The sequence below is a fragment of the Parus major genome, chromosome 4 (assembly GCF_001522545.3).
Source record: "Parus major isolate Abel chromosome 4, Parus_major1.1, whole genome shotgun sequence".
Classification (NCBI taxonomy): Eukaryota; Metazoa; Chordata; class Aves; order Passeriformes; family Paridae; genus Parus; species Parus major.
The window spans coordinates 37580422-37602696 of NC_031771.1; the positions used below are offsets into that span (position 1 = coordinate 37580422).

General features: G+C 37.4%; 1 protein-coding gene across 1 annotated transcript in view; it reads left to right on the forward strand.

Moving 5' to 3' along the window:
* Positions 1–7943: 7943 nt before the first annotated feature.
* Positions 7944–22275, forward strand: part of SNX25 (sorting nexin 25) — a 71245-nt gene continuing 56913 nt past the window's right edge. Inside the window, exons 1-2 of the mRNA XM_015624415.3 lie at positions 7944–8023; positions 15781–15997. Of these exons, the coding sequence (XP_015479901.1) occupies positions 8002–8023; positions 15781–15997 (239 nt within the window). The 5' untranslated portion in view covers positions 7944–8001. The remainder of the gene's footprint in view (positions 8024–15780; positions 15998–22275) is intronic.

A 22275-nucleotide genomic window follows, 5' to 3' on the forward strand; every position in this document is an offset into this window, starting at 1 on the left:
AACCAAGTTAGTGGGAAGGGGAAGGAAAACACTTTTTCCCACATTTGTGTGATTTGTTTCTCTGCCAAAAAAACTGGCAGAGACAGGATTTTCTTTTTTCTTTTCAGCACAGTGTTTTGACTCTGATTCAAAGCAAAAGCTGGGTTATCAACTTCGTTTAAATAATGCAAAACACAATGATTAGTTTATTAGATTTAAGTGCTGCATTTTAAATTCAGATTAAGTGAGTGATACTCTGTATAGAGAAGGATCTACCTTGTCTGTCTGCAGCACTAACAGGATAATAAATGTGCTTTTTTTTTTTCCCAGTGAAAAGCGTACATGTATTCTAATGCCCTATCTTTAGTTTTGTACAATCAACAGTTGTCAGTTACTTTTAGTATTTCTTTAATCTCCTGGCATATTTGGTCACTATTGTTTACTACAGTTTAATAGCTCTCAATTTTTAGTATTAGTTTACTCTTGCGTCCTGGCCCTGAAGCCAGATCACACTACGTGTGATCATGTTTTATGTTTCTAAAGGTGTGTTCCATCCTTGAACATGGATTTTTGTGAATTTGCCTTTAGTGGAGGGGGAATGGGTAAAGCCTTTTTTTCATTGGATCTGGCTATCATTGAAATATCTGGATCCTGGAGCATGGTTGTGCTGTTTGTCAAGCCGTAGGAGGATGCATAGTGAAATGGAAATGGTCCCAATGTTTCAAGTGGAATGACAGCTTAACTGAGGTTGAGTATCTGTCATAGTATCCAAGCTGAGTGCTCTGCCCTTTGTGAAGAACATAAGGAAAGCAGAGAGAAAAGACACAGAGGTTTTTTTCCTTCACTGTTGAACTTTTGCCATGAGATGAAGCTGCAGGAGCCCTGGCAGCTGTGGGAAGTGGAAGGTTTGCCATCCGTGGGCATAAATTTCAAGTGGGATGCAAAAGAGTTCTTGAGGTAATAAATAGTTTGGACGAACAGTGAAAGAGAGGAGAAGCTTCCTAACTCCTTCCAATTTTGATCTTTATGCCTTAGTAAGACTTGGAAAGTATTTATGGGTTTATCTAAACCTAAAGCCAAGCATGTTCTATGGTCTGTCCCATTCTCTGGCTGCACAGGGGATATTTAGAGCTCTGATATTGAAGGATTTTTGTAAAAGCAATAGCTGGTCATGGCACTTTTGTCACACTTTAGACTGTCTCAGGCTTGCAAGCAGATATCCTGATCTACTGCCTGTCTTTTAATTGATGGGTAGTTTCTGGATTGAAAGGAGAAGATATGTTTAGTGCATTTTTAACAGAACTCAGAGTCTCATATGTTTGTTCTTGGTTCTGTCTCATTTATAGGCAGGTCAACAATGAACCTTTGATGATCTGGTTGAGCTTACTATTAGGAAAGTCCTGAAATTAAAATAATGAAAATATATTTTAACAATTTCTACCTATTTTATGAGTATTTCAAAATGTTAAGGGAATGTTACATGAATTGCAAGTGTTCTGTTATAGTTCAGCAGGGGCCTATGGTTTGGATATTTCTGGTACAGTTTATTTTTAGGGATCTGTGGAACATCTGTTATAATTTGGGATTTATAAGCTTTTTCAGGATTGAACCTTTGTTAGGACTGCATATGTTGATTACCTGCAGGTGTAACTTTGAAATGATAACTTTATTATTACAGGAGACTGACCTCAGGAAATGAAATGTTTTTCAGACTCTCTCTCAATTCTTTGTCCCATAGCAGTGAGCAGACTTAGTTTTCCACACATTTTTTATCATCATGAATATTTGGATGTTTCTTGTCTTGTTATGCAGTCCTTTCTGATTTCTTTCAGTGGATCCTGTGTTGTTGTCAGCTCTGCATTTTATTGTGCTTGACATTTAGTTTTCTCAACTTTGTGTTAGATTGACATCTCATATTTGCTGTGAATTGGGCTGGTTTTACCTTTGTAGGGACTGCTTCTCACATGAACAGTGTTTTATGATTGAAACCATAACTAGGGAGCTAGTTCATATCTCCAGATAATCAAGCTCTGCAAAGTCAGTAAGGATGGGTGGTGAGCTCAAAAAGATCTTACTGTCCAAATCTCTTGCAGGGAAATTCTAAGGGTGGCTATAAAACCTCTGTAATAAGGTCAAGAGTGAAGACATCCTGCATTCAAGGTACACTTTGACACTGAAAATAGTATAGACATATATCAGAAACATTCTGAAAATAAAATCACAAAGTTCTCTTGTGTTGCCAAGTGTTGGTTTCTTGCTCTCTCCAAAGGAGTGCAGCAGAATTTACCCAAGGAAAGAGCCAGTTACATAGAATACTGTATCTTTTCCCAAGCTGTTACTTCAAGTGGTTAAAAAGATAAAGAAATTATGCAGTCATGAGGAGAACAGATTTGTGTTGTGACTATGGGAGATTTTTTGTGACCAGCCATTCGATACCACTTTTTTCTGTATTAAATATGCACAGTGAAACAGAACATGTTAATGGTAATAAAATGAATGGTGATAATTCATTTGGCACTTTTAATAATAATAATAATTTTTTAAAAAAGTGTGTATGATGAAAAGTCATGTGCAGGGAAGGTATAGCAATAGACCTCACAGGAGTTTGTCTTTGGTTGCTAAGCTGACACTGCAGCTCAAGCATGACTTTGTGCTGGTTTTTCTGGCTTGCCAGCAGTTTAGTTTTCATGCCATATGGCTCTTTTGGCCTTGAAGTATAGACCATGGTTTCTTCTTGTCTTTTCTTCACAGAGGAGGAGAATGTGGAAATGTTCAGCAAACTGGGGCTATGCCTGTACCTTGAGAATTAATTTAAGACTTCATTTTGATGGCAATATTAAAAATTCCAGCACAGGATAATCCTGTATTTCTCGCTGAGCAGCAATTTGAATGCTAACTTACCTATTATTTCTTGGTTGTACTGATGAGAATGAAAGTAATACCTGAGAAATGCTTCATTTTCATATTCTTATTCTTATCTGTCTGGTATTCTATGAAATCTCAAGTGAAGAAAGTTTTGCCCTGATTATAAAGTTTTTATACTGTTACAGTTTTACTGGTTTTAAACATGGTACAGTTGAGATGGAAGATTCCCATCTGATAAACACAGTTTACATGTTCCAAGAGCTACTATATTAGTAGAAATAATGAGATGATATAATACAATAATTGATATAATGATGCTTAAGATAATAGGATTAACATGCTTTAAGTATGTTGACTTTTAAATTGGTAATTATGGTATCCCTAATGCTGAATGTGACACACACATACTTGCCATGTAATCTTAAATAGGACTAAATATAAATTAAAAAATATTAACTCCTGTGAACAGAAATTTATTTTTGCATCATTAGTTGAAGTAATGCTTGGATATGAACATCTATAAGAAGTAATATGTGAATAAGAACATATCTATCCACATATGTTAAATATGAATTTATGGAGAGTTCAGTGAAGTATTGTTTGAGGCTGTGACTCTTTATTATCAAGGTCCAGGCTGATGTTAATGTATGTCTTACAAAGATAAGAGGAAAGTTAGTAGGGAGGAATTGGTAACTATGAGTAACTGGTTGATATGTGTATGCTGAATTAGACACAGTCTTAGCCTTTCAGATCAGTGATTAAACATCTCTATTCCACAATGCCCATTTATATTGTGGCATCTGTCATGATCTCTGTTCTAGTTTTGCTGTAATTGAGTTAATGTAATAGGAGTAATTGTAAATTTTTCTCTGCTTCTGGCCTTAATTCCATGGCAGAGTAAAGCTGCATGTGGTATGCCTGTAGCAGGTGCCAGGCTTTCTGTTGCTGTGTTTTAAAAATTACATTTGATGCCAAGGGTTGCAAATTAATTTCTTGGTAGTGGAAGGTATGCCCATGTTCTCTGCGCTTTGCCATTTGAGTGTTGTTGTTGAAATACTTTCATAAATCCTTAACATTTATTTTTGTCTTCAGAGCTAATTTAAAATTACTTTTGTAGTTTAAATCAATAAATGACATTTACTTAATTTTTGTATCTGTTGGAGACTGAGCTTAAGACAAAATTTCATATTCAATGTCAGGCTTTTCTTTTCTTGGCCCATTTAGACTGTTGTTTTCTTCATCTTAAATAGTTTTCAAAAGTATCAAACAATGAGTGTTGTTCAAAAGTCTGCAGGAAATGCACACATCCTTTTTTTGAGCCTGTAGGCAAAGTCAAAACTGAGGAAAACTTGAACTGTTCCAGGAAACAGGCCTCCCTCTTTGTTAGCAACCACGTTCTCAGCATATACTTTCAAAATGTGCTCCACCCCTACCCCTTCAAGTCCTTTTAACTTTTATTTATGTTTCAGTCTGGTTTCTGTCATTATCTGCCAATAAAATCTACAGACTGGAACCCAACTGTCTTGACACCAATTTAAAAAAAAAAAAAAAATTATTGAGGCCTGTGATAGTGCGAGTCAGGACTTAGAGGAACGTGCCAGGTTTCAATCAGCATAGAAGAGCATCTAAACTAGAACTTCAACAGTGTCAAATCAATTTACAAATGTATTTGGCTCAGTCAGGGTTATGCCAACTATTTGAAAAAATATTTGCCAAATATTATGAAATCTAGCACCATTTTTCCTTAGATGAATAACATGAAGAAAAATGTGAAAACATTCAAAACTAGACTTTCTTGCTGAACCTGTTTTCTACATATGCCCTCCATTTGACTTGAGTCAGGGGTGGGAAGAAAGTCTTCCAATGAAATATGCTGTATTTTTTATTCTCTCAGCTGTTAGAGCTGAGCTTGGACTGTGAGTTTTCTGAAATCCTTCTGTTGTCACAGATGTTGGTTATCTGTGTTACCAGGTTGTTACTGTTGTTTCTAAGGTGTTTGTTTCCATATGTCTTCTAATTTGGGGGTGCCTGCTTATTTAATTAATTCATTGTTATTATTATTGTCACAGAAACAGTACTTTTTGAAAGCAAATCTAAACTAACAAGACTTAAATCTTTGTTCTGTTAAATGCAAGAAACATAATTCATAAAATGGGAAGAAAAAGTGAGTTTGATAGCTGTTTTAGACAAGACACCTTTAGGTCTGATATGTTATCGGTCATGAAATTAACAGCTCTCTGAAGAGTCATCAAGGATCATGAATAGTTCAGGTTGGAAGGGCTATCTGTAGGGCATCTAGTTCACCTTCTTGCTCAGAGTGAGGAAGATTGAGAGATGGACACTCCACAGCCTGTCAGCACCCCTATTCTGATACTTGAGAAGCCTCATGATTAAAATAGTTTTGCCTTGTGATGGGAATTTCCTGTGTTGCAATGTTTCCTAATGTCCTGTGCATCTGCAAGAAGAGTCTGGCTCCCTTTTCTCTGTATCCTGTCATTCAGTAGTTTGAGACAGCAGTAAGGTCTCCCTGAAGTGTTTTTCTCTTAAACCTGAACTAACCCACCCAGTCTCATAGGTTAATGCTTGAACTCTTAGAGGTGTTTTCCAACCCAGATAATTTTATGATCACTCCTATACATATGAATGTTTATTCAAATGTTAGATTCTCATCTGTTCTTGAAAATTTGTTTTTTTAATGAAGTTGAAACCTTATTTTAAACCAAGGTGGTTTCTTTTGCTCTTTGCTTTTCCACAGTTCATAGTTGTATGCAATATCTATATTTCCATGTGTATGGAAAACTACTCAGAAAGTCCAATACACTGTGCATCTTTGCCCTTCAGTAATTACTTTCATGCAGCAGCATCATTATTGCTAGTGGTGGTATTCATTTTTACCTTTTACATTATTTTTTATCACATCTTGAACAACCATTTTTTTACATGAATAGATGGTGCCTTTTAGAAGTCAAATATACCAGCTGTAGAGGATTCTTTCATTGGAATGTGTTCTTGCAAGCTGAAGTTGATGTCTGGTGTTCAAGAGGCAGCATTTTGCTGAGTCAGTAGTAGTCAGCCTTGTTCCTAAAATGAGGGTTCAAGTTTGAAGCATAAAATGATCAGTTCTTGCTCTTTGGTATTGCACAGATTGGATCATAATATGGTGATGTGGAAATTCACTGAAGCCATTTACCTTCTTGCAACTATAATCCCCTCTGAAGGTTGCTTTCTTTTTTTTTTTTTAAATTTTGTTTATGTTTAGCTTGTGTTTAAACTAGTTTTGAAAGGTGCAATTTGGTGAGCACTGCATTGGAGCTCTTACTGATGCTTGAGGCCATAAAAAACGCTTCCTGCGATGTTTGTGATGCAACTTCTGATGCCTAAGTTACTTGAGGTCACTGGCCTCCATGAAGGTAGGACTCAGTTCAGCAGGATTAGCCTTGTGAGATACCCAAGCTGCCATGAGTGTTATTGAAGGAGGAGTGTGTTGAGTATGGAGCTTGAGTCAGGATTGTGGGCTCATCTTTAGGAACTCCCTGAGTGAGTTTAATTGGGTTTTCTGAATCCCTTCCCCTAAGGTACTTGGGGTGTTTAATGAGTCCTCTCTTTTTAATTTTTGAAATCATGCCGTTTCCTGCTGCAAATAAAGCAGAAAGATCCTGAAGTAATGGTGTGACTGGCATTTACATAGCTTTGTGTTGAGGAAGTGTGATAACATTAGCAGCTAGATATGATGTATTGGAGCCTCACAAATAGTGTTAGTTGTTCTTATAAAGAGAAAAAATACTTTCTCCTGCTGTTTACCTGGGTGTGGCTGAAGCTTTTACCTGTGTTCAGGTCAGAAAAGGACTTGGAAATCTGTAGTGGTTCACTAAATACTCTATTCTTACTCATCATTAACTATTGTCTTGATAGTGATGGGGGACTGCAAATGGAGGCAGATGTGCTGAGGTCTTGCTGCTCCTGCCATTTGTAGTGTTGTGAAGGAGGGAAGAAATCAGCTGAAAGACCACAATCATGGTCTCAGAATAGTGACTGGGAGAAGTCTACATTCATCCAAAAGGTGGAACAAATAAGCTATGGGTAGGGGGGCACTCAAGCATGGAAAGTACCTGTCACTTTGCTGTGTGCCTGAAAAGGTTTATTTTGCTGTTAAAAGTAGTGCATAGGCTCCTTTATTTAGGTCCAATTGGATGAACTTTGTTAGACTCTAAATGCATGTATCTGAAGTAGATGAAAGCAATTAACCAAAATACAGAGTATTGGCCTGCAAATTGGCTGAAATAATGGTATATTACCTTTAAGAGCATTAAACAGTGTTTTTACTTTATGTTTATACTGCTTTCTCTGTGTGATGAATGTTGGAGAGACGGGGATGTTTCTGAAGTGCTTTCTCCTTGCAAAGAGTGAGCTCCAAGCTGACTGACAGTGGGAAAAGTTTCTATTTCTGTTTTGAATTATACTCCTTTCTATATAAATACATCATGAGTCACTGCTCTTTGTCTATACCCTGAAAAATGTTTCTCCATCCGCCCACCTGTTTGGACACTGTGGGAGTGAATACTCCAATAAAGACAAATATTTGTATAGGACAGCAGCTTAAAATGCAGAGGGCCAGAAGTATCTTTGAAGGAAGAAGGCCAAAAGAATGTGAACCAAAATTACTGAGTGATCTGAAGGCTTCTCGTTCATTTTAAAAGCAGTTTACAAGGCTAAATTAAGTCCATTGTCACAGTAGGCTATAAAAATGTTTTATTTGCTGTGAAAATACTGAATCAAAGAGTTCCAGTTGTTCTGTTACTTACATGCCCTATTCTCAGTTCACTGTCCTGCAAATGAATACAGCTTCTTTCTACCAAAAAACCTTAAGATAATTTTCCAAGGTGTACAATGTATGATACACAAGTGTTAATATGTGCTTAATGAACAATGTATAATAACCACATAGACAAACTCTTCTGTTTTAACCATAGGACGTGACAATATTTGTCTAAAACCAAATGATACAGCACTATTGCCTTGAATTGCAGTTTTATTCCTTCTGTAACTTATGGTTTATTTCTGCCTCTGATCATGTATATTCTGTTTGAATTTCAGATTAACTGGTCTGGAAGCTCTCATGATTCAATCCAATCAAGGAGAGTGGTTATTTCTCACAATATGGATAAAGCGCTGAAGGAAGGTGAGTCTTAGGTGCATGGGAGTCTGAATATCTCTTGTCATTTTAGCAAACCATAGCTGCACAATATTCCAAGACTTTAGAATATGACCCAGGTTTTTTCCATGGTATAAAATACAGTGGCAAGGTCTTACTCTTCTCAAGAAAACCACTGTAATAAGTAATGTGATGTTGCTTTTGCTGTTCAACTGATACCTTGTCATTGTAGTGGCTATTTTTTTACAGAAATACTTTGAAATATAGTCCTTAATACTTATGCACAAAGCAAAGTGATAACACTTTAAATATTCTTGACTGGGTTTTCCTGCATTGAGAAATCCTGTAGACAGTTGCATACAGTCTTCCCATTTAGTGCAATTCTTGCTTTTAAAACTGACTCTAAAATCAACATTTGTATTTCTGGCTGATACAGTATATCAGTCTTTTGTAAATATTTTATCTAATTTTGAATACCTTTTCCTTTAAGATTTCTTTGCAGCACTTTTTCCTATCTTTTTCATAAATTAAGAGTATCTTTGAAAATTATAATTGCTTTAAATGAGTTGGTTGTCTTATGACAATTTGGTATGTGTTATGTTTTTAAAGTTATTTTTATGAATAGCTATTAGCAGGATATGTAGGAAAATTAAAAAATTGGAACATTACCTACCTATGTCATTGTGGACTTGGATGCATGAGGCCATCCCTACTCAGTAAGGCTGAAAGTTACTTAAATGATTCATTTTTTATTTAAGTACCTTATGCTGTGACAGCTCGTGCCTTTCTGCTATTTTATTTTTTTTCAGAGTAGCTTTTACCTTCCAATCTCACTCTGAATTTTGGAGAGCAAACTTGTCAGATTTAGTTTTATTTCTTCCAGTCTAAGTGATGAAGCCAACTTCTCTGTTTTGAGACTACTTTTTGCTCTACCATACAAAGTGTTTTGGGTTTGAAAGGTGACTGAGTCATCTTGAGATTCTGAATGCAATCAGTTTGAAATACTGAATGCAGTCCCTAAAGCAGTAGTTCATTTTTTATTAGTACAAAATGATCAGCTTCTATGAAAATAGACAGGACTTTTTGCCCGTGATAATTCTGAAATTTGTAGTTGTCTTGATGTGAGCTAGGAGACATTCATTTGTAATGAGGTTTTAATCTTGTGGGCCAGTTTGGACTCCTAGTGCCTCTTGAAGTTTTGGGGTGTGAGATTTTTTGTGTGGTTGTTTAGTTTTTTTTGTTTGTTTGTTTTGGTTTTTTTTTTTAAAAACAGATTTTACTTTTATTTACCTTGGAGATGCATTGGTAATGTCATCTGATATTGGAAATTGCTGAGTGTGAAGAGACAGACCTTTGGTTAATTCTGATTTTTCCAGCTGTTTTTCATCATTGTGTAATTAAGTTTGCCTGGGGATTACTGTTAGCTGCTAACTACCTTGCACCCCTCCAGAACTGCCTGTTGTTAGTCATGCCATGTTTTTGCTGGTGTTATAGCCAGTCTGTGTGGACCTTTCTCTCTGAGTTTAGTGTGGCTCACCTGAGTTTCTGTGTCACTTCAAACTGCCACTTGCTTTACAGCATTTTTCCTGATGTTCCCATCATAGTCTCTTAATGTAGTTGGAAGGATAGATAGCAGTCATATCCTTGCTTGAACTGAAGGAATCATCCATGTTTCAGTTTCAACCATCAGTCCTGTTTCAATAACAATTAGATGTTTTGATGGCTCTCCTGTGATGGTCACTGGCTGATAATAGTTGCCTGTGTCTTTATATGGCTTCATGTCTTGCTGCAGCCCATGTAATAAAGTTGTTGAGAATCATCCTTTCACAATGTGTCTCACACTAAACATCACCAAGAAGGAACATTTGTGTATGTTGGTTTACAGCCCCAACTCTAAATGTCTTTATTTTTCATTAAGAGCAAAGTAGTGTAACTGGTTGGTGCTTTAGAGTGGTGCTTCATTTTTAATTATAGGATACTTGTCTTAGCTGTAGATATAAGGTAGGGGAAAGTTGTGACTGCCACAGTGTGTTGTGTTTTATGAAATCTAAGTGTTCAAAATCAGAGTATGTATAAGATTACAAAGAAATTTTCTTTGTTGAATATGGCAGAAGGAGAAGGCCTTTATTGTCAACCCCAAGTCTCCTTTTCATCTGGTAGTAGTTAAGTAGCTAACACTGAAATACGTTTTTTCAGTACTTTTCGTGCTTTCTCTTGAGAGATTGATTTGATTTTTGTTTGACCTTCATTTATCTTACAAAAAGAGAAGATAAGCCACTTCTACAAATACCTTTTAGTGTTACCTGTTGCTTGTCTGCATTCCATCCACACCATAGTGTGGTGAGATGTCTCCTGAGAGGCTGTGCCCAGTCACACTCGTGCTGCTTTGTACAGCGTGTACTGCTTGGGTTGAGGCTGCAGCTGTCAGGAGATTGATCTGCTGTGAGGGTAGCTGGCCTCCCAGGAACTGAATTTCATTTTCCATTTTTATTGCTCCAAGTCCTGTGGTCTTTTTCACGGTCAGCCTTTGTCTCTGCAGTTTTAGTAGTGCCAAGAAGAATGGTCTTCATATCACTTAGCTGTTTTACTGCATCATTTATGAGTAAGTAAAACAGTACAGGCCATAGCTCAAATCCTGGCAGAGCTCTACTGGTGACATTGTTCCACTGTGAAAATTCACCTGTTTCTTAGGTCTTAAAATATTTCCTGCCAGAGGGCCATCTCTTCTTTCAGAGTGGGTTTTCTTCCTTCAACCCTGCTTGGAGGTGATCTTTTTGGAAATATTTTGGGTGTTTAATTAGATCCTTTCTATGGATTAGATCTTGTCCGTCTGCGTTTTGATCCCTTAGGATCTAACTCTGTTAGGGATGTAAAGTTGTACTTCCCATTAGAGAAAGATTGGGAAAAAACTGTCTCATTTCCCAACTTAAAATGTGTATTTTGACATTTAGAAAAAGAATTGTTAGTAACTCTTGCAGCTCTTTATTTGAAAAGCTGTTTTTGGGGTTTTTTTTGTTTTGTTTTTTTTTTTCTTTTAATTTTTTCAAAAAACAGCTTTCAAAAATTTTTTTTAGGTCCACAATATCAGCAAAACAATTTGAATTTGTTCTCTCTGCTATTGGTATTCAAACACTTGAAACCAAGAACTCATGGCAAAGGGTGTGTGTGTAAAATTATTTGGACATGAATTTGTCTGGTTTTTTTATTTTACTACATTTCTGAGATATTTTAAACACATTTTTTTCTCTGTTGTTTATATATTTTCATTTTTTTTTCTGCACAAAAGACCAGTAAAGACACAAGTGCGAGGAAAATTTTAATAAAAATGGCCCAGAGATTGGGGAACTGGGAGACTGTCAGGGATTCCTTTTGCACAGGGCTGATCTATCCATGCACAGTGATAGCATCTAGCCTGCTAAACCTGGTAGTTTCATAGAATTTGATTGTGGAAGTAAAACAAGAAATGCTAGTGGTTTTCCAAATACAAACTTTATAAGAGCACTGAAATCTTTAAACCACTATCACTAGTTCACTAGTCATTGAAATGATGGCATTTAGACATAATTTTGTCAGCCTTTGATGCCATAGTCTAAGTAAAGATTTAGTGGCCATGAGGAATTTCAGTAAAACTAATATTAAACATAAAACCTCATCCTCTTAATTTGTATAACTAAAACACAGTGAAATCTAAAATACAGTAAGTGAATAATGGCCTTCTTCTCTTTCAGTTTAGATGTTAATGTCTTGGAAATTATAAAACTGAATATTCAGAGTATTTATTAGTAATTTCATTAGTAATTGTAAACCCACCTTTAATGTAAGGGTTTTAAATTTTCTTTCATGTTTTTATTGTCATTGTTTTTTGTTGTTTGTATGTTTTTGGTCTGAACTGGCTTTTGGCAGGGGAAAAAGGCTGTGGCTATAAGAAGTAAATAAGCATTTAGCATTTACTTCTCTAGAACAGTACTTTGACAGGTACTTAGCTGTGGTGTAGTCTGTAATCTTTTTCTGTTAGTTTTTTATTGAAAGTATTTTTCTAAAAGTATATATTATTGTAACCCCATCATGAATGTTAGATCTAGTGTTGTAGTAGCACAGAATTCTGGTAACGATTCTTGGCTTTTTTATGGTGGTTTCTTCCTGCAGGATCCTAGCACAATTCACATTACCCTTATATTTCTCTTTTACAGGTGGCAATGCTTGTTGCTCTAGAATAACTCAAGGCAGTGTTGTAGCTATACCTTTTCTTCATTTGTTCATACAGTCACAGGAGTGTTTTGGATTTGACTATAAATTAATGTAGTGGTTGTGGCTTCTCCAGGGTTTTCAGGAAAGAACAGTTACTTCTTGCTGAGACTTGGAAGTCTGTCTGCATTTGCATAGAATATTTATGCTGTTTCTTTAATATTGCTTTAAGAAAAAGAGTAGGCATTTAATCCTTGTTCTTCTGATTTTTATTTTTAATAAAGTTGGATAATGAATCTTAGCAATATAAAACCTGTCTAGTGTGAAGCTCTGCAAATTGCAGATTTGAAGCCCGTCTGACCTGCAGATCCTGGTGGTGCCACTGAACCTTTAATGAATGTGGAAAAAGGGATAGCAGTTACTGTAGGACATGTGTAGGAGTAGGAATGAAGGAAGGGTCCAGAGGGGTGTCCCCACTAAATCTCCACATAAGCTTCTGGCTCTATTCCCAACACTCTTCTAGTTTACAGTATTTAAAAAGAGTAGTGGAACAAGCTCAACTTAATTTCACATGGGAGTGGCATTTAATCACATTGTAACAACTTGGGACTTGGGTCTTCTAAATGAATTTAGAAAACACAGTAGAAATTTCTACAATTTTGCACCAGAGTCATTGTGGTCACTGCATTTGATTTGATCAGAAGAAATTTGTTTTATGTTTGTAGTAGATGAGTTAATGGGAGTAAGGTTCTGTCCTGAATGTGTTGTGCTTATTTTTTTATTCCCTCCTTGTCTTCTGACTGTTGTTTTCAATGTTTTAGAGAACACGTAGTATAAAAATAATGAGAATAGATGCATGAGCAGAATCCTCCTCTGAAGAGAGCAAGCTGCTCTATATAAAATTGTTATATTTATTTTCTGAATTTCTTTAGAGCGCTGAAAAGGCACCAGCTGCATCAGTGGGCATGAAACTAAAGCAGCAGCTGCACACCATGGCCAGGATGACACAAGGAAGTGTCTTACTCAGTCTTTAACTGCCTGTTGTTAGTGTCTGTGCCTGATATAGTTTTTAAATTTTATTTGTTTAAAAGTTGTCTCACTGCTCACTTGAACATACATCCTGGGCTCTAAAGAACCCTGGATTTTATAGAGAAAAGTACTGTTGTGATGCAGGAAGAGCAACAAGGTTCAGAAGTAACAAGGAAATTACAGAAGACATGTGAAGTAAGAAAGCTGTAAAGTACAGGTGTAGGAAAATAGGATTTAAAGTAGTGTTTTTAACACCTTAATCCTTTCAAGGTGTTGAAAGTATGTAACTGGCAGAGTTAAAGACAAATGAAATATTTCATAATTGCATGGTTGATTTTTGGTGATGATTGATGATCTTTTGTCTCTAACTTGATATTGCAAATAGATTTAGTGGCTGTTTTGCATTGAATGTGACAGAATTCATGAATGACTAAAAGGAATGAAAAAAAAATGTATTATGTAGAATACTGGAAACTGAGCTCATTTTGGAGTGGAGTTGCTTAAAAAAAATTATAAATTAAGAGTCATTAGGAATAGATTTTGTCTGAAAGACAATATATCCTTAAGGAATTGGGATGCGAGTTCTGTTCTTGTGCTCTTGCTTTGTAGAGTTCTGTTGAACAGATTTCTGTAGGAGCCACCACTCCATAACATGGCTTGACTTCTTGGGCAAAAGATGCTGAAACAGCTACTTTTCATCCTTGCAAAGGATAGAGAGGAGGATTCTGTAGTAAAATCTGAAAAGTCACTACCTGCCAGTGAGGCTGATTGAAAAAATACCACAATGCAGTGTGTTGCAAGTGCACATGAGAAATTATTGATCTCTTAGGGATTAGATGAAAGGGAAGAATGTGTACTGTGATCAGCTTTCCACAGTGTTTCAGACCTTGCAACAGAAGAGAGTAAGTAAGCTATAAGAAAAAGGTGGCTGCAGAAGGACATGGGAACAGCAGTGGAAAAATAAATTTTTAAAATGTGTATTAGAAGACTTGAGATAAGTAATAAAATGTCAGATTTTAAAGTGCTATTCCCTCTATTCTGTGGTGTTTTAACAGATTATTCCTCTGCTTGCTCATCAGAAGACCACTACTTTTTATAACTGTTTTATCACTCTGTAGTATTTGTGGGTGAGAGTTTTCAGTGAAATAGTTCATACACTTTAGAAAAGTATTTTGGAAGTTCCAATCCTGCTATATGGCTCTGCATACTTTTTTCTCTCCTGGATTAGAGAAAAAAAAGATCTTCAAACCTGTTACGTATTTGTTTACAGAACTGTGGAATTTTTTTCTCAATTATTAATTTTAAAGTCTTGAAATTACTTAGCAAAAGGCTTTTAGCTATATATTTCAGCATACTCATTGAAGTGACTCTGCTGCATTCTTCATAAACTTGTGTAAGGTTGCTTGTCAAGCATTTGACTGGAAACTTCTTATCAGTTTTAGCCGTTTCCCTGGAAATGTTTTTATCAAGGTTATGTTCGTAGTTTTGCCTGAAAAGGCAGGTGAAAATATTTAAGTTTTTGTCCTAATAGTATGCTATTAGTTCACTGTTGCCAGTGCCAGGGAGACTTTAATAATTTATATCATTTACCAAACAAACACCTTCTATCAAAGTGGAAGGTAAGAAACTGTGGAGTCTTATGATTACTTTGCACCACAGGCTTACACTGACGAACGAGATGGACTTTTGATTTGAAAGTTTGAAACCATCTTGTTTAGTAAAGAAGTTGCTCAAGTTAGCAGGCACATAACTTTATTCTCCCCTTTTTGTTATCCCTCTGGTAGATGCAAAAAGACTCTTACAACTCCAGCTTTTCCCCCATCTTGCTGCAACTGCTAAATAGTTCATGTGTTTTCCCTGAACATCTCCTTGTCCCTCAGACCTCCAGGGACATTTGCTGGAGTGAAACATCAGTAAAACTGGTGACACACAAATGTCAAAAAGCAAGGTCAGAATGGTAGAAGACAGTGTTGCCATGGGATTTGCAATTACAGTAATACTGGTTATTACCTGTTAGTATGGTTTGGAATGCTTAGTCATTTTTGAAGTTCATGTGGTCTCACTAATCCACTTGTTCTCTCTTAACACTTCTGATCCTATAATGTACTTTCAGTGGTGGTGCTCTGTGTTGTATATGTCTTTGGAAATCCAAAAATCTTACCACCTCCCCTTTTTAGCCATGACATTGGAATGGAGACTATTCAGTTCCTATGTAAAGAAAGCTGACTTCAGTTTGCAACATTTTAGGCACAGTCAGATTAGATGATAGTTCATATAACCAAAGCCACTGCTGAGAGACAGGTATTAGTCTGAGGTTGTGGCTGGTAACCTGACTGTCTGAGCAAATCCACTTAAAAGCTTTGCTTTGCAAAGTGACCTGCAGTAACCTGTTAGGTGCAGACTGCTGTAACCTTGCCAACCTGACTTTCTTTGGCAAGAAGTAGATGTGAAGATGTAGAGCCTATTACCCATACAGTTTTTGAGAAGGGTGGAGGACTACATTTTTCCTATCTCGGTGTGCCTTGTCCTTTTGCAGTTTTTGCTATTTATTGTTTTGTTTCTCCTTTCAGTGTTTGACTACAGCTATAGAGATTACATCCTGTCCTGGTATGGGCAACTCAGCAGAGATGAGGGGCAGCTGTACCAGCTGCTCTCTGAAGACTTTTGGGAGATTGCCAAGCAGCTGCGACAGAGGCTGAGTCACGTTGATGTAGTTAAAGTTGTCTGCAACGATGTGGTGAAAGCTTTACTCTCACACTTCTGTGACCTTAAAGGAGCCAATGCCAGGTAAAAACAAAACTGCATTTCATTGGAACTTTCTGCTTCTCTCTGTACTTACAGATGTGCTGAATCAAAGGGATGAAGACTGTGGATAATCCTTTTGTAGGAAACTGATAAAACAGTTCAAGCTTATTACCAGTTTTAGAGATCAAGCAGGCTTCAGGACGTCTGTAAGGAAAGACTTGGATTCCTTTTTCTAAGAGTTTGGATTCACTACTCTTTTCAGTTTAATCCGTGAATCCTTTGTTCACAGTAGGAGGTGGGTTGTGTGAGCAGCTCTTGTGAAGTACTGTGAACATGCAGGTGAAGGAAGGGCCACTGTCAGTGCAGTCAACAGACAAGAAGATAGATATTTGCACCTTTCCCAGAACAGCACCAGGAGTCATTCCATTCAATTTTCCATTTCTTCTAGCCCTGGGAGGCAAAGCCTTGTGATTTCTGTAGGTGACCTCTCCTGCAGTAACAAGATTTTTATAGTGGAAAAATTGTTGGCTGTATTTTCTTTTTCTCCTTAAGTTATCTTGCTAATTTAATGAATTTCTTCTTTGGCAAGGATCTTTGTCCACTTGAAAAAGCCAGCTTTCCCCTGAACATGAGAGTTTTACCCAAATGGTTATTTTAAATCTCTTAGTCTATGCAGTTCCCACATCTGAATGCACAATTTGTCTAATTGTGCATGGAATTTGGTCTTATATCTGCACTTACCTGCATTTTGACTCTAATTGGAATATTCTTTGGTCATTCAGATTTAGACTGTACATTTTATTCTGTGAAGTTTTTATCAACAGTTAGATCCAGACAAAAAAGAACAATTGTATTCTGTCAGTGATTAGTCTGTTGCCATTGACACTTCTTTCTCTTCTGTATTAGAAGACACCGTTAGTATATTTGTGGTAGATCCTAGCTAATTTTTATGGAAGCTAATGCATAGGACAAAAAAGACACTAAAGGATGGTTACATTCAAGAAAACAAGAAATTAAGGGGTATGTACTTTGCAGTAGGTCTTGCAGTGGGTTCTATATACTACTTTCGTTTAGCTCTGCAATGAGGTAGAAATCTCTTGGTCAGATAAAACTCCTAAGTGTGCTCCTTGATTTTTAAGTGTCATGCTTGCACTTGTTCTTTATCAGAATAAAGTGCTTGCTTTTGAGAAGAATTTGAACAGCTAAAGAATGAGGAAGTTAAATTTTTTGTTGTTGTTTTTGTTTTAAATCTGAATGTTTTTCTGTTTAAAGCTGGGGATGTAGGACCTAGAATTGAAGAATTTTATTAAGTATTATTAATGCTGATTGTTGGTGAGGTTTCTTACTTGCTGAGAATTATGACCTCTTCGTCTGGTCTTTGTTGGAATGTTATTTCCACTATGTAGAACTAAAAGAAATTCTTTTTGTTATTTTCTGGTTAACTTTTTCACTTGGAAGTAGTAAATGCACCTTAACTCTGGACAGACTGCATCAACATGGGAATGAAAAAAGTCCTATCAAGAATTAGTGTAATAGGTTAGAAAAAAACCCAACCAAACCAACCCAACAGCTCTAACTGAACACTTTATAGAGGCTGGAACTGGACTCAATGACTGTTTTTGCAGACTGCAAGGCTGTGAATTCACAAGGAGAAAGGTCTGGTTTTAATATGCTTGACAGATCAGCAGCATGATGCTGCATGATGCAAGTTGTAAAGCACTAGAGTATCCTCATGCTGCTCATCCAAACTTGCTCAAAATGTCCATGGGGCTGTATGGAAATTGCACAGGGCTCACCATTTCTCAGCAGATGGAGAAACAGCTTAAATGCTTTGTACAGGTTATTGCAAAGTCAGCAGAAAGGTGACATGGTGCTCATACACTACAGAAGGAATTTGTGCTGCTGAGTGACGTGAGCATGCATGTAATAAACCTGAAAGCACAGCAAATATTCTGATAGTGTTTCCTATTTGAGAGAATTTGTAGTTTTAACAAGAATTTGAGTTTTATACAAATTGCCTACTGCTATGGAGTTTACTGTGCTAGAACCTGCTGACATTTTAAGCTATAGACTGAGAACTAAAAAGTATGTCACCTCTAGCTTGGGAGACTTTAATTATTTTCTATATTGTTGTCCTGGTTTTGAACTGGGATAAAGTTAATTTTATCCCTAGTAGTTGATATGGTGCTGTATTATGGATTTAGGTTGAGAATAATGTTGGTAACACTGGTGTTCTAGTTGTTCCTAAGCAGTGTTATGCTAAGTCAAGGACTTTAGCTTCTCATACTGCCCTGCCAGTGAGGAGGCTGAGAGGGTGGGCAACACAAGAAGCTGGATGGTGATGTAGCCAGGACAGCAGACCCCAGTTGGCCAAAGGGATATTCCATACTGTATGGTGTCATGCTCAGTATATAAATGAGGTAAAAGTTGTCTGGGAGATGCTGCTTGGGAACTGGCTGGGCTTTAGCCAGCAGGTATTGAGCATTTGCATTGTGCATAATTTGTGTTATATGGTCTAATTCTATTATTATTATTATTATTATTATTATTATTATTATTATTATTATTATTATTTTTATTATTTTTTTTTCCCCCATGGCCTTTTCTGTTCTATTAAACTTTGTCTCAAATCATCCAATGGCTTGGGTTGGAAGAGACCTTAAAGGGCATCTAATTCCATACCCCTGCTGTGGGAAGGGATTCCTTTCATTAGAGCAGATTGCTCAATGTTCCATCCAACCTGGCCTTGAACAGTTCCAGGGATGGGGCATCCATGACTTGTCTGGGAAACCTGTTCCAGTGCCTCACCACCCTCACTGGGAAGAATTTCTTCTCAGTATCTTGTCTACACCTACTCTCCTTCAGTTTGAAGCCATCGCCCCTTGTCCTGTCACTACAGGCTCTTGTAAATGGTCTCTCTTCACCTTTCTTTTCAGCTGCTTTCAGGTACCTGAAGGCTGAAATTAGGTCACCCCAAAGTCAGGAATTATACCTTTTTTTCTTATTTTCTCACTCCTCCCACTGTAGGAGGGTGCAGGAGTGAGTGAAAATTTGTGTGGTGTTCAGCTGTTACTGTGTTGAATCACAGTTCGATTGCCACAGTTCAAACAGGAAGAATTCATCTTCCTAAGGTAGGGAACACAGATCTTCTTGATCTGCTTTGCTTTCTGTTAATGTTTTAAAGACAGTGATAAATGTAAATTGGCATTCACATTTCTCTCTGTATCTCATAATAAATCCAGTTAGTTTTGGGTAATAAGTATAGTAGAACAGAGGCTGAAATTACAGAGAAATATCTATCCTGCTGTGATACCTCTTGGAGTGCTCCATCATTTCTGCCACTGAGTTTATATTGCAGCATCATGGTAAAGGGCATTTTGTCTATTGTATAGCAGCTTATGAAGATTTAATACCTCTAATACTGTCTCTGGAGGAGGTGCCACCTGAGCCCCTTTTTTCCTTGGTTTTCCTATATGATAACAGATAATCCACTGATATAGCAGAAAGGAATCATCTGTGCCCAGGAGGACAGATGTCTTGTTTTTTCAGAGAAAAGTTCATGTGTTTTGTGACTAGGTGCATGTTGGACACACAAATTTCTTTACTTTTCTGCTTTCACTGACTAACTTCAATCTGTGGTTAACCAGGGTGTCTGAGGGGATAAAAATAGATTAAGACCCTTCAGAGTGAGGAAGGGTGCTACAGTCCTTTCTTTTGCTCCTGCTTTCCCTCTGGCTTAACCATATCAAAAATCCACTTGGTGATAAACAGCTCAAGGTAAATAGCCAGCAGAGGCCAGAAATGAAGAAAAGGGCTGGGAGACCTTATCTCCCTTCAAAGTATGGGTCAAGGCCAGGTTAGCTGGGACTTTGAACAACCTGGTCTAGTGGATGGTGTCCCTGCCCATGGCATGGAGTTGGAGCTAGGTGATCTTTAAGCCTCTTCCAACCCAAACCATTCTATGAGATTCTTTCATAAGAGGGGAGTCCACTTTCATGGTGGCTAGTTGGAGAGAGGGCACTGGGAGAAAGGAACCTTGTAGTGTTAGGTTTGTTTCCCATTTCTTTGTTTTATCCCCTGGCTTTCTTTAACAGCAGCTGTCTTTCCTGTCCATGCCACATACATCTACAGAGTGAAATAAGGGCAGAGACACTTCTAGCCATGGGCAGAACTGTCTGAAGTGACACAGCGCAGTGCAAGCTGTAGGCAAGACAGCTCCCAAATTTTTCATCTTTTATGTGTCGCTGGGGTGTACTTTAAGATTCAGTTGGGGTTTCAAAGGAAACTGTCAATTTTCAGTGAGAAAATTTGTGGCATTTTGAATAATTTAGATAGGAAACTATTTAATTTCTGGTATTGGTGTGGTGTATAGAAATGGAATATGATAATTTCCTGTGTCCAGCATTATCTAGTTTATGAATTTGAGATATGGAGGAAATCTCAGACTTGGATTTATTTTGAGAGGCCACTGCTCTTTTCCCATATGTACAGGATCAGGAGTGCATTTGTAACAGGATTAGGCAAGTGCATCCTGCAAGGGTAAAGAGGTTAGTATTTGGCCATTCATGTTTCACAGCACCTTTTATTCCTTCATTTTTTCATATCTTGTTCAGGAGTCTTTCCTTGGTTACTTTAACTAGAATATAAGCAAGTTGAATACTGGCAATACCATTTTGTGATCAATGGTGGACTGTGAGTTGAGTAAGGTGGTGTATAATGATGGAAATGGTCATGTTGGTATGTGGGTGCAGTGTTGTCTGTGGTGGCAGTGTACATTTTGAGAGCTGGAATTATCTGATCCCAGGAATGTAGCCTGGCTCTGGTACCATGATATATTTGTTGAAAGCTAGAAGCAGCTATTGTTCTGGATGAAACAGTACCGGAAAGACTTAAGCAAGGTGCAGACAAATAGTAAATGTCTTTTTGTGTAGCTGTCCACATGAAAGGAAGAGGGAGTTCCCTTGCCCTTTCTTTGGGTTAAGAATAACTGCTCTAAATATTTACAAAATTATTAACGTTTCATAGATAAAACCCTATTTTTTTGCAGGGTACAGCGTAGGCAAAATAAGATTTGCCTGCATTAGATAAGTAGGTACCATGGTTTAACCTCAGCCAGCAATAGCCCCACTCAAGCCACTCACTCACTCACTGCCCCACCAGCATGCTCAGAGGACTTTTGGGATAAAAGTGAGAAAACTGGTGGGTTGAGATAAAGACAGTTTAATGGGTAAAGCAAAAGCTTTACACAGAGCAAAACAAGTATTTTATTCACCACTTTACATGGGCAGGCAGGTGTTCAACCATCTCCAGGAGAGCAGGGCCCTATCACGTGTTAATAGTGACTTGTGAAGACAAAAACCATCACTCCAAACATCCATCCCCTCCTTCTTCCCCATCTTTATAAACTGAGCATGATGCCACTTGGCCTAGAATATCCCTTTGGTCAGCTGTATTCACCTGTCCTACCTGTCTCTTTCCAACTCCTTGTGCACCCCCAGCAGTGGGGTGAATCAAGAAGCAGAAAAGGGCCTTGATGCTGTCCAAGTGCTGCTCAGCAATAACAAAACTATCTCTATATTATCAGTCTGTGTTCAGCACAAATCCAAAATATTGTGCCATACTAGCCATTGGGAAGAAAATAAACCCAGAATAGTCCAGCAGAGTAGACATGTGGGATTGGAAGATAGTTAATCATTGTGTCTTGAACCCCCATGACAACAGTGCTTTTTGAAGAAACCCCAGAAAGAAGAGGTAAAATGACATTGGTTTTATTTTTATTTTTAGTAATATTTTATTTTTTAATTATATTTTTTTTCCCATATATCTTCTAGTTTTGGGTGTTCTGACTTTAACCTACAGCTGGGGCACTTTTGACCCCAGAGACAGAGGAAGAATTGGTTTCTGCAAATATAAATTATGGGGTATTGCAGGCTGCTTCTGGCCAGTTATCTACTGCACAGCATCTGTTGGGATATGCTGAAGTGTTTTTGTGCATGTTTGTGCCCAGATTTACAGCATAAGTTATGATTTAGCAAAATGAATAAATGAATGCTTGGGGTCAGCAGGCTGCTACCAATGCTGATTCAGAACCTCTAGTTAAGAACTCGGTGATCTTGGAAAGTGTTTGGGGGGGAACGTGTTGTGGGGAAATTGGTGCTTGAGTGATCAGTATGGTAAGCTGTTTGGGGATTAAAGTTTGTATCATGCATGTTTTGATCATGTTCCTTTTGTTTCCTGTGTATTACTGACAGGGTAAGGAGAGAAAATAACTCCTCATTTTCTTGGCCCAGGTGAATACCTTGGCATGTATAGAATATATA